Genomic DNA, 13,474 nt, shown 5'->3' on the forward strand with positions numbered 1-13,474 from the left:
GTGGTTGAATAATGTTTTACCGAATGAACCGTGGAATGACGCTTAATTAGTTTTTCTGGTTGTGCCATCTCGTGAGAGTTTGGAAATACTGGACTTTTTTTTTGTGTTAAGCAACTCAGTAGTGCTGTCATCTATGCATGGATGAGAGTTTCCCTTCTAATAGTCTGGGGTCATCAACTGGAGAAAGCAAGACACTAGGGAACTCTTCAAGGAATGGAACTCATTGAAGGAATGGAAGTGAAGTCAGAGCTGGGATTCGAACCCCTGTACAGTCATGAGATCGACAGATTAGCCCTGGTATCCAAGTATGGAAGCTGAACTATATAATTTTGCGTCTTAAATATGACTAAATTAATCTAGTTATGGTTCAGTTTGAACATAAACTAGTACATTAAGTCGTCTCACTCAATTTGTTGTTCGCCATTAAAGAACATAAAAATTGTGAATAAATAAAAAATATATTAAAATTTTGCTCAACCTACAAATTATTTGGGGAGATATTATTTGATTATCCGCTTTAAAATTAAGATTTAAGGAACACGATAGATATGTTCATTAATAAAGATACGAAGAATCATCAATTGCTGCATATAGTTGGAATATTGGGAATAAATTTTAGTTCGTGGAAATGCATTCTACTCTGATTTTCCTTTCTCTGCCACTATGGTTTTTCTTGTTTTGGTTTTTTCTCTCCTTTTTTCTTTCTCTCTCACTTGGCCACTGTGATTTTTCTAGCTTTGTTTCTCGTCTTTATTATTTTTTCCCTTTTTTCGTTGGCAACTTTTCGTTTTATAATTCAAATCACTTTTGATTCATTTTATTCACGCCTGGCAAGCCTTAAAAATAGGCGCCTGTTTTTTCACCAATTTCTATATTTTTTAAGCGAATGAAGCTTTTAATCAAGAAATATTTTCAACTTAAAGTTGAGTTATCTTAATATATATTATTGGGTTTTATTTTATTCAAATATTTCTTTAATGGGAGGGTGAAAAAACAAGCAATTATTTTCTTTAATCAAACCAATAAGTAATGAATTCAATAAGTACCGTAAACCGGGGCGAGTCTACCCATTTTTTCAGTTTGTCAACTTTCAAGTGGTCAAACTTTTGTAAATATTAAAGAAAAGAGGCTTTTAATAGGTGTTTCGGAATCGCTATTTATCCCTCTTTAAAGCTGTGAAATCGATTTTAGAAAATATTAACAGTTACGCTGTTACTGTATATTTTTATAGAACTGCTGACAAATCTCTCGTATGGGGCGAGTCTACCCATTCTACTAAAATGAATGTTATCATTGTAAATAATCAAATTTTACTATTAAATTGTTTTTTTAGTTACTATATAGGATATTTATGAAGTAAAATTCATAACTTTATTATATATTCAATTTTTTTATTCATAAAATAACACAAATTGAGTATTTGATAGATTATCACATTTTGATCACAGTTTTGTTTTTATAATCATTAACATTACAAAATAACATTTTTTTCTGATTATTGTTGATAAAAATAAATTAAAATTAATATGAATTTACAATTAAATAATTAATAAGTAATAATAATTAAAGATTATTAACAAAATCGAAATTCAAACATTAGGAATCATGAAAAATCCTTTTCCCATTCTTTTGGGAGGTAATAATAATTTATAAATAATAATTTATTTAACTTGCATTAAATAAAAAAAGTTAATTTTGTAATATAAAAATTGAAAAAATAGGTAAAATAAACATATTTTATATTTACATTTATATTTAACCTATAAATTTTCCTATTAATGATAAATTTATCAATGCAGAATTAAAATAATATACTCAAATTCATTTAAAATGACTTAATTTTAATATAAACAAAGTTCTAAATTATATTATTATGCTTTATTAAAACTAAATACGAATGGGTAGACTCGCCCCGCGAATTCTGGCTTTTTGCTTACAACAGCAAAACTTACATTCTTTTTGTTTTTTTTCATATAAAATTAATGTAATCTTAGTCTTAGATAAGTTTATCACTTAACCAAAGTGAAAATAGTAATAATAATAATATACTTACGGAGCACCAACTAAAAGTTTGCTGATTTTCAATACAAATCTCTCAAAAGACGTTTGAACAGGTCGGTTAAAAAGACACCAAATAAATAAAAACGGATCAAACTACTACAGCGCCATCTTCCTTAGAGTCTGAACTAAGTCCTCCATCGGTAAAAAATTTTTTATTTGCAATTTAAAATAGTGAAAATTAAATAAAACTAAAATGGGTAGACTCGCCCCTGGATGGGTAGACTCGCCCCGGTTTACGGTAATGAATTTTCAAACTGGTTTTCTAATTTTTAAAGCCTAACTTTTGAATAAAATAAAAACTGGCAAAATTAGGTTTTTGATGAAGAATTATTCTAATGCAATAAAGTTTGTGGTAATAATTTAAAAACTAGTTTTAACGCATTACGTCAATGTATTTTCACACTTAAATATCTAGAGAGCAGGTTTAATAAAAACACTATTTTGTCACACAAATCGATTACATAAATCTATGTCACACAAATCTTTGTCGCACAAATCGCTGTAGTTCAAAGTGGCTGCAACTATTTTTGAGTTATAAAGTTACCCCATACTTCATATGTAGTTACAAAGCGGAGGAGCCATCCCCTCAGCAGAGGATCAAAATTTTGATGTCTTCGGATCACCCTCAGGGATGTTTCCCAAACCGTCGCCAATAGCCCATTGTGCATCTCAAGAGAGACATCAATAAAATTCCTACCTACATAGCCAAAAGAGGGAAAACACTCCATGCTGAAAGTACCTACCTACCATATATATTTAACACCCATATATAGTTAAATGAAGCAAATATTTAATGTATTAAAAATTAATAGGTGGTAGGTAATATAGTCTCATAAGAATATTTTTAAAACAAGAATTATTGAATGAATTTGTTATGAATGAGTAATAAGGCTATTTCTTAAGCTAACTCTAACTTCTATTTAACTCCATTATGTTACAAAAAATTAAATATAGTAGTTTTTTATCATTTAAAAACTATTTTACTAGAATTTTGTTTATTTGCAATAACTTTTTAGTGTTTTGATTTGGAAAAACAGCAATACTATCAATTTTTTACGACTTTCCTTAAAAACCTTGAATTCCGTTCCATCTAATATGCATCAGACATTAATAATTATTGCAAATACATATTAATATGTTAATAAGCAGATATTACCGCTTCATTAATGTAAAAATATAAATAAAAAAACTCAATCACATAGTCTGTCAAATGTATAATTTGTTGATAGAAAAAAAATCAAATAACAACCATGTTATGTAGCATCAATCCGTTATCACGCAGTGGTATTAATTCTTTTAAGGTATCAATTTAATCGATAAAAAATGTTTAGATTAATTATTGTTTGTTTAATATCTTCTATTTAAAGATGTTTGCGCGTGATCAGGTCATTTAAAACTTACGTAGGAAACATCATTAATGATCTGATGTTTCGTCTAAGCTGTTTTTAATTATCTTAGATACATAATTGAGAAACAAAAGAAAACGTCGTTAGTATCGCTCTCAATGACGCATCTCATTTTTTGAATCGTAAACTTAATTTGCATAATTGTATAATCCGGAAGAAAAACAATTTCTAAACCAGAAATAGATTCGTGGAAAGAAAAGAATCTTCAGTAATAATAGTTCTATGCCGTCGTTAAATTTCTTTTAACCGAAAAAAAAAACATATTAGTCAAATACTATTGTCTCAAAGTGAGTGGTATCGGTTTTTTTTTCTGCATCCTTTGGATTTATTCCAAAGCTTGGCGTGTGATGTATTTCAGGAACGAAACAGCCAAATTATAAAGGAAATAACTTTACTGAACCAAGTTTCAGGAAATGGAATTTTCCAAAATATTATCTTTGAGCCGTGGTGGCTCAGGGGATAGAGCGTTTGCCTCCCCATGAGGTGAACCGAGTTCGAATCCCGCCGATGGCTGGTTGAAACGAATTCCACACCGTGCCTCAGTGGTAGACGGGTCATGGGTTAGAGTCCCCTTGAAAAATATTATAGTTAGCATTTTTATAATTTATGGTTATGAAATATAGCATGAATCACCGATATCTTTTTCTACGTTAAAGGTAAAAACTTCAAAACGCAACTCACTTCTAAGCAATGCTTTTTCGAATTTGCTCTTATTTGCAATTATTTAGATCTAAGAGAAACTGTTTTTCATCATTAAAATTTCTTTTATTTTCAAAATCAATTATTGATAAATTTCTGAATATGAATAACAAAAATTATTTTCCAAACTTCATTTTTTTTAGTAAAAATGCAATTCTGATAATAAAACAGATTTTTAGACGGGTCATGAGTTAGAGTCCCCTTGAACTATTTTTCTTTATTTAAAAATACTAAAAAATATTTTTGCTTGTAATTGATTGGAGTGTCAAATATATATATATATATATATATATATATATATATATATATATATATAATATATATATATATATATATATATATATATATATATATATATATATATATATATATATATATATATATATATATATATGTATATATATATATATAATGGGCACCTGTGTCCCATCTGCGTCAAAGGGTTAATCTCCAAAAAAGGACAAACCGATTAAAAGGGATAAATTTATTTGCTGTTATATGAAACGAGTATTCATGTAATCAATCCGCGGGACAAGTGTTAAAAAGACGTCAAGTAATTAAGGCCACAAGTTGTTTACTGCGAAATTGGATTAAATATCCACAAAATGGTAAAAGGATGTCGTTTCGGTCTATTTAAGTGACATTCTTGCATATTATATGCGAAGCAACTACGCATGAATGGAAGAAAAAAAAGTATCCATTCCCTTGCTTTATTTAACCATTCGTTAAAAATTAGTATTCATATTTTTATCATTCTGTATTTCATATTTTATTATTATGCTTAAAGGGGACGCTTTTGTTAGGGAAAAACTAAGGCTGCTTTCCATTTAAGGTATCCGACTACCTTCGGGACAAAATTTTTGAAAAATAAATATTTTTCACAACATTATTGCAATTTATATTGTATATTAATTTAAATAAACATATTTAATAGAGAAAATTTTAATATACAGGAAATTTTTTGTTTAAAGAGTATTTTTTAGATAATTTTAATGAAAATAACTCATTAACGGAAAACACTCTACACAAAAAACTATTGTACATGCAGCTATCAAACTTTTTGAGCCGTTTCGTATAACCCTCTGAAGTGTTATGAACCTCAACTTAAATGATAGCATGAAATTAAAAAAATTTATGGAGTGTTAAGCATATTTTTCCATTTTTTTCACATTTTCTTCACATTATCTACTGCAAAATATCTCATAAAACAAAACATAATACAGTTATCTGATTTCTGGAGGTCTGTTACATAACCACCAATACAAGAAACAATCTCTGAAAGTTTGAAGACAAATTTATTATAATTAGTTGAGTTATCTTGTTTTCGGTAGACAAAAAACAGCAAAATTGTCATTTTGAGAAAAACACAATTAAAGTTTATAATTACATTTTTTCTAAAAACTATGAATGTTTGTCAGTAGGAAATTATTATATTTTATAGGGGGCACATTCCTTCACACATTTTCTTAGTTTTATTTAACGTAGCGATATTTTAACGTATTATTTAGCGATATTTTAAAGTATTTAGTGAATAACATCAAAAGTCTACTACTTATAAAGCATTTAACAAAGGAACAATTTTTTATTAAACAACCATCTTACTGTATTTTCACACTTTAATATATAGGTCTAAATATAGTTTTTATTAATAATTAGAAGTAAAAAATATTTTTTATAATATTTATAATAGCTCAAATCTAGAATTTTCTTCTAAATGCAATTTGTTATCATAGCAAACCGGACAACATAATGAAGCTAATATCACCATTAGGATCTCAATATCAATTATTCGATTGCCACACAGATTGTTTTTATCCAAAGGCATCAGTTCTTTATTGACATCCATAGAAATCGATAATTTTGAAGAGCTTGAAGTAATAGATTCATCTGCTTTACACAATTTTGAATAAATGGTATAATCAACTTTACTCAAATCATTGCTTTTGGTGGCATGTTGATTACCGTAATATTTACGTTTCTTAGATCGAGAAGTATGTCCTTTACCCATTTCAATAAATTCATCAAAATAAATAACAAATTTTTTTGAAAGAAATCAATAAATTTCTTCAAAACAAATAAAAATCAAGATATAGAAAGTACGCTTCAAATGTAAACAAACTATCAGAAAATATGCTAACTTTTCATGTTACCCACAAACAGTAACCACGAAACGTAAAATCTAATTAAAATATAATTCAGATTATTAGCCGTGAGTTTAAGAGCTTTTAAAAATTAAATATCTAAGAAAAATAAACACACAAATAGAAATGGAACCGAAACTATTACCTACTACCGGCTTCATTTTTGTAATTTCCGGTAAGTTGGACAGCTGTCATCTGTTACTAAAATAGCTATAACTAAAGTTCTGCTAGACGTGCATTCAAAAACAAAACAGTTTTTAAAACTAGAAAAATTGGGCATTATTATAAAGCAATAAAATAAAAAAGTGATTTTTTGTGAAAATCCTCTTTTTTAAGGTAGTCGGATACCTTAAGTAAGGCTATTTACCGTAATCTAAGTATAAATGTTATATTTATTTTTCGAATTTATGTTAAATAAATTCGAAATAAAGCCGATTATGTCTTAGTTTTAAAGTATGTTTGTAAATTTTTACTTCAAGAATTTTTTTATTTTACTTTATAACCCCCTTCGAACAGCCGACCCGATTCTGAGTTTACGACTACGACTACCAATATTCAACTCGGTAGACTTGCAATTTTAAACCCAATAAAGAAGACAAGGGAATTCCTAGATCAAGCATTAGGATAAACTAGCCTTCGTGGAGGACTTTTTGATGAAACTAACCCACAATCAAAAGATTCCTCCATGAAGGCAAATTTCTCCTAATACTTGATCCAGGAATTCCCTTGTCTTCTGTATTGGGTTCAAAATTACAAGGCTACAGAGTTGAATATTGGTAGTCGTAAACCCAAAATTGGGCCGGCTGTTCAACGACAGTTATAAAATAAAATAAAATAAATTATTAGAACTGCTTTTCATCTTCTTTCGGAAAATAAACTTTTTCGTTTCGTTTTGTTTTAAGGTATCCGTCTGGGTTACTTCTTAATTTGTTATTTTTTATATTTTATAACCGTCGTCGAACAGTCGACGTAATTTTAAGTTTTCGACTACCAGTCCGTCTTGTAATCTTGAGCACATTCCAGAAGACAGGGGAACTTCAGAATCAAGTATTAAGAGAAATTCGTCATCGTGAAAGACTTTTAGATGGAACTAACATGCGTTATATGAAGAGGAAAACCATGAAAACTTACGACGGTTTACCTGACACTAAACCCATGATCCGTCTGCCACTGAGAATATTTTACGTCATCACTGCGGTCGGTGTGTGCCGGGTGCGAAATTCGTATCGACCAGCCATCGATGGGATTTTAACCCGGGTTACCTCATTGAGAATCGAAAGCTCTATACCTTGAATCACCATTTGTTATTTATTTCTTTTAACTACAGTTGTGTATAAAGTTTAAATTTTTTTTATATTAATCACATCTACAAATGGGGAAATGATTTATTTATCTCACTTTCGTTTCTTAAGCTTCGTCAATAAACAAAATATCTTACTTCTAAGCGATATTTTATCAGCAAAACTAACTCTTAAATGAGATTATTTTCGCATCAAGTGCTGAAAAATATCGATATGGTTGAGATAATTTTGAGATAGCTTTTGATTTTCTTTAATACTTAAAAAAAATTATGTTTTGGTCTGTGTTTTTTGGTGATCTTTGTTGCTCTTTGGCAATGAAATATTTATCTGCTGATTTTTAATTTTAGGTTGATACTGGCTGTGAGCCATCATCTGGAAGCTATGATTTGGTAAGTGTTTTACTATTATCGATATAATATCAGCTTGATATCTTAAATCGTATCATATCGTTTTATGAACGATAAAGACAAAAGAAGAGTACATATACTAATTTTCAAAAATATAAGCCCTAAGATAAGTGCATTAAAAAAAGGAACACCCTTATGGATCGGATCTTAATGTTCTGGGGGGATTCAATCTCAATGGTTCGAGGCCGGTGACTGCAAATATTCTAATTAATTAGTGCAGACGATGTTTTAAGTTACTAAGTCAGACGCAAAAACACACTTCCTCTGATTTACCATACCCCTTTTTTCAATGAATTCGAATTTTAAAAAAAGTTGTATTTTTAAAATTCGATTTCTATTCGACCGATTACACTCAAATTTTATATTTTGACATGTAAAATTGCATTCTTTAAAATTATGTAAAAAATTTGTATGCTTTACTATTCAACATCATCATCATCATGCTTTACTATTTAACGTATCTTAAAATCATATTCTAAATCTATGTTTACTTGGGGTAAATTATTCCCAATATTTTGAAGTCTGAAGTTAATATCTGCAATATATGTGGTTTCATTTTATCCATAGAACTTAGTTATCAAATTTAAAATTTACGGTTAAAAATTTTTTAACATAGCTAAACTTTATCAAAACTATTGTAGCTTTTAAAATTTTTAATGCTTTGACCTTGTTTTTAAAATTAGCAATTTTAAAGTTTTAAGAATTTTTTTTAATATTTTCAAACTATAGCTTAAGCTACTATAATAGCTCTAGAAAATATTTTAAAACTTAACAATTAAAATTTGCTGACTAATATTCGTCAATAAATCAAATTCAATAAAAACATTCCAAAATATCAATTACTGACTCAAATAATAAATTGGTATTCGTATTTTTCTCTATAGATTAGTATGGGAAACAGGGGATGCAAAATCAGATTTGTTTCATTAGTTGCTAAATACTACTTATTACAAAATTGTGAAAAAAAAAATAAATTAAATTTTTTTTTTCCGCGCATGCGCAATATATAAGAACAGCAATAATTTTGTAATTACTTTTTAATTGCTCCAAAAATTTTGTTTAAATTCATTGAATATTTTTAAAGTTAAAAAAATTAAGACAAAAAAATTGTTTGTTTTTTTTAATTGTTTTTTTTTAATAAAAATATTCATATTTCCATAAATATTCAAGCTAGGTTTTGTGACAATTTTTGCAGTTATTGTAAATAACAATCGAATTCATTTATATAAGTTATAAGCTTTTTACTTAATTTTCTGGCATAAGGTGTTTCAAAATGCTTTTTTCTGTTTCGTAATTTATTGGGAAATCTTTGTAAGCTTTAACCTTAATCCCTCAAATCTTTGTAAGCTTTAAACCTTATTGCTATGTATGAAAATTCGCAGGAACTAAACAGCTCTAAAATTACAAATTAATCCTCTAAAAGAAATATTTATTGAGAAATTTAAAAAAAAAAAAACTTCGAAACTGAAAGTGTTTATTCCATTATTGTAGGGCAGTGTATTTAATACATTTTGCACTGACTATTAATTATTTATATCATTTTAAATTATTTTAAAAAACTATTTTTTAACCTCTGGTTATAAGTATATAAAGCTCAAATTCACAAATAGGATAAAAAAAAAAAGCATCTTCGATCTTTTCCGTAAACAATAGTTGTGGAATTTTGAACAATGAACCATTACCGATTCGGCTGAGGTAGTTGATACGTGGTATATGTAACATGTTCTATTATAATGTCATAAATCGAACATTTTTCTATTGTCGTTGTGTGGCACGTCACACAAGGTTGAAGATACGTGACATAATATTTCAATTCTTAAGACTATGCGTGCTTCATAAAACAACCAATATCGTTCACTTTTTATTGAAATTTTTATTTCCTCAAAAACTTATGTCTTAACACAATATTCTTTTGTTTCTAAGTGTGAATTTCTCCTGCCTTTCAAGTTAAAATAATGTTCGTGAAGTTCGTTTGCGTGAAACCCTGGAATTCGAAAAAAGAACAACATTTCGGAACATCAAAATAAAGCTCCTATACTAGAACAGAGATTGTTTCTATTCGAACAAGTTTATTGCAGTTTCCGACATAGAGTTAAATACACAATGTATAGAAATAACATTAAGATGCAAAAAATATTTAATGGTCTCTTTAAGCAATTTGGTCATACCTCCCAGATTGCGGCTACTTCCCATCATTTTCAATTCAAAACCTCAATTCCGTCGGGGAAAAGGTAGCGTTTATTCTGAATGAAAAAAGGGTTTTTGTGTCCGATTTTGTAGCTTAGTTTATTGTCGTCTGAATTAATCTGACTTCTTTTCGACATTTGATCGAAAATCGTAGAATTTTTTTTTTTAAATAATTTTATCGCTTTTTGTAAGCTATGAAAATTCGATACAAAAAGTACAAATTAATTTAAAAATTAAAAAAATCTACAAGTTTCTTCGCATGGAGAAAAAAATTCTAGTAAAACTACCGTATTGCATGGTAATGGCATTTTCAGTTTTAAAAAAAAAATCATAATTCTGGTTAGTAAAACTGAAATGTACGTTATTTAAACTGTTTATTTGGCAATTTTTTTCCTTCATATGGTTGCGGTTTACCAGAATTTCTGATTTTCAAAATTATAGTTTTTTTCTCTCACATTTTGTAGAAAATACAAAGCTGAAAAACAAATGCAACCGAATAAATGGTTTTTATGCCATGGTCTTAGGTATCATGATAAAATTTATCGCATATTATGAAACTATATTTTATTGCTAATTTTTCCCTAATCATCACTAAAAATGAATGAGCTTTTTGGTGTTCCTATAGATCTAGAAACACGGTAAATTTTACCATATTCTGGTATTTTTGACCATACTTTTTTTTTCACCTTGCGGAAAGTTATGAATTATTTGTCTAGAAAATCCTCGTGCTCCTTCTGTTAAAAGTAATTTAGACCTAGATAAATGTTTCGCAAACATTCTGAAACTTAAATTAAACTTTTTGAATTGTACCCTTAAAAACTGCTTAATGACGCCTTAAAAATTATTGCTGACAAATACGCGTTCTTAAGAGATAAGATTCACATTAGCGAACGAGGCCGTTGATAAAATTCATTCCAAACACAACAAACCTCATTTCAAAACTAAATGCTCCGCTTAATCTTTAACATATGTGCATTTTTGAATGAACTGCTAAAAGATTTACAGTTTTTATCGTTAAAAAAAGGCGCATATTTTTTGAGAGAAATCCTTGGGCAATCTGTGATACATCAGAAAAACGCGTAGGCATCGCGCTTTAAGAATTTTGTAACATTGCCGCCGCAAGTGTTCTTACAGGTTATATGAGGAAAGATGTGTGGGCTCTATCAGTTTAAAATTTTTTTTTTTAAACTGTTGTGTATGTTCCGAGATTTTGTCACACCCTTAAAATAAACTGTCCGAAAGGAGAGTTCTTCAAGCGTGAAAAGTAAACTTTTTTCCCCTTCGAACTTTTCCATCTATTCTGGAAAAGTGATGATAGAGAAAGATTTATGTAAATTGCGTTAGTGCCTTTCACGAATTTGTTTTTACATTTAATTAGATATATATAGTGATTTTTAAAAGTCCACATGACTTATTTATGTTCACTTTTTTTCTTTTATTTTTATGAAAAAGCGCTTTTTTTTCATTGGATTTCTTTTGAAAACCGACGGACATTATGATACTTATTTCTATTACAGGGCCCGCTCTAAGGATTTTAAATTATTAGCCTGTAAATTAGCCAAATATCAAAAGTATTCGTCAATTTTCGAAAGTCTTTGCCAATTGCAAATCTTAATTTTTTTTATAAATTTCTCTTTACAGTGGAAAAAAATCATTCGCCAATACTTTTGCTAAAACACAATTTTATTCGCCAAATTTACGATTTTATTGCATTTGGCGAGGTAACGAATGCTTGTCGTGAGCCCTGCTTTAAATTTATGAAAGATAGTTCGATTGAAAACTGATTGATGTTGAGGTAATTGTTCTAATTGTTGAACTAATATATTAAGATATCTGATTTTTTATTACAAATATTTACTTTGTTAGGATTATTCTCAATTGACCAAATTTTTATAAGTTTTTTTTGATGGAGAGCGATGAATTTAAGTGATTATAAATTTAAAAATTATTTTTTAAACAAATACCTTTTAAAAAAAAATCCACCTTTAAATGTTCATTTTCTTAAAATTTTTAGTTAAAATTATAGAAAAAAAAAGCTTTTCCGTTGTTTATGAAATAACTTTTTTAAGTTAGTTAAAAAAAAAAAGTTATGGACCGAGATTGTCTTTTAGTATGCCTTTAATTATTTTTATTAACTGCATTTTTTTTTCCTTATTTTGATATTAAGTGAGAATTACTTTTTGAAAAATACACATAAAATATTATAAGAGGATAATTTAATAATTGTTGAAGATCTAATTTAGTTCTTACATAATATTACACATTTTTATAAATTTTAATTGATAATTCTTTAAAAACTCAAAGTGCTCTCTTCTGTGAGGAAGCACTTTGATATTTTTTATTTCTTTGAAATTATTTGCAAATATTCACATAAAAAGAATTTTTTTTGAAAAACATTCATTCCATAAATTCTACTATCGTAAATGCTTGAAAAAATTCCGACTTGAATTGTTTTTGAGATGCTATAAAATATGTTTGGATGCCTAATTTAACAGCCCTCCTTTATTCGCCATATTTCTGTTTTTGGTTTCACATACAGATAAGGAAAAAGCAATTAAGCATATTATTACATTTATTTTATCTACAGGAATTATTCTTCAAATAAGATTAGCTTTAATAAAAATTTCAAGCAGATTTTTTTACACTCTCCCACGTTTTCAAATTACTCTAATTTTTTTTCTTTCTGTTCTTAAAGTTTCGATGGATGATCCCTTTTGGAACCGGAGTATAGGCGGATTTTGTTTATCACATCAAGGAAATTTTTTTTTAATGAATGTGGCTATTTTTCGAAATTCTAATATTTTCTTCAAAGCGCGAAAGCACCAAGAATAGAACTAATTCACTACACTTCTAGAACATTTCTTAGAATTTTACGGTTCTCTCATTTGAGAACACTGAAAAACGGAATAAAGAAAAAACAAGGAACCACCCGTTGTTCTTTATTTGGCTGTCTTCCGTTAAAATTGTTTTGAAGATGTCCTTAAAACCCATCATTTGGCGAAAGAGTGAAAAAGAATTCTCTTAAAGTTCTATTCACGAACAGGGAATAATTTCCTGTTAACGATCACCCATGACTAGGACTGGGCTATAAATCGATATATCGCCACATATCGATTTAACGCTTATATCGGCAAACCGATACAGCAACTTTCATTCCAAGCGATGCATCAGAAATCTGATTTAAGCCGTAGAGTGAAGAAGACGATATAACGATATAGCGATACACGCAAGGACTTTCTCTTACGTTCCGATGCCAACTCGCGCTGTGGAAG

The 13,474-nt window shown here is 28.6% G+C and overlaps 1 protein-coding gene across 43 annotated transcripts in view; it reads left to right on the forward strand.

Moving 5' to 3' along the window:
• The window catches only part of by (focal adhesion protein tensin), a 365,221-nt gene that overhangs the window by 267,678 nt on the left and 84,069 nt on the right, over positions 1-13,474 (forward strand). For all 43 annotated transcript variants that reach the window (XM_043039853.3, XM_071177131.2, XM_071177109.2 and 40 more), the window contains one exon: positions 7,956-7,997. In XM_043039853.3, the coding sequence (XP_042895787.2) occupies positions 7,956-7,997 (42 nt within the window). The remainder of the gene's footprint in view (positions 1-7,955; positions 7,998-13,474) is intronic.

This window comes from Parasteatoda tepidariorum, chromosome 2, assembly GCF_982258835.1.
Source record: "Parasteatoda tepidariorum strain Cologne lab strain chromosome 2, Ptep-v5.0, whole genome shotgun sequence".
NCBI lineage: Eukaryota > Metazoa > Arthropoda > Arachnida > Araneae > Theridiidae > Parasteatoda > Parasteatoda tepidariorum.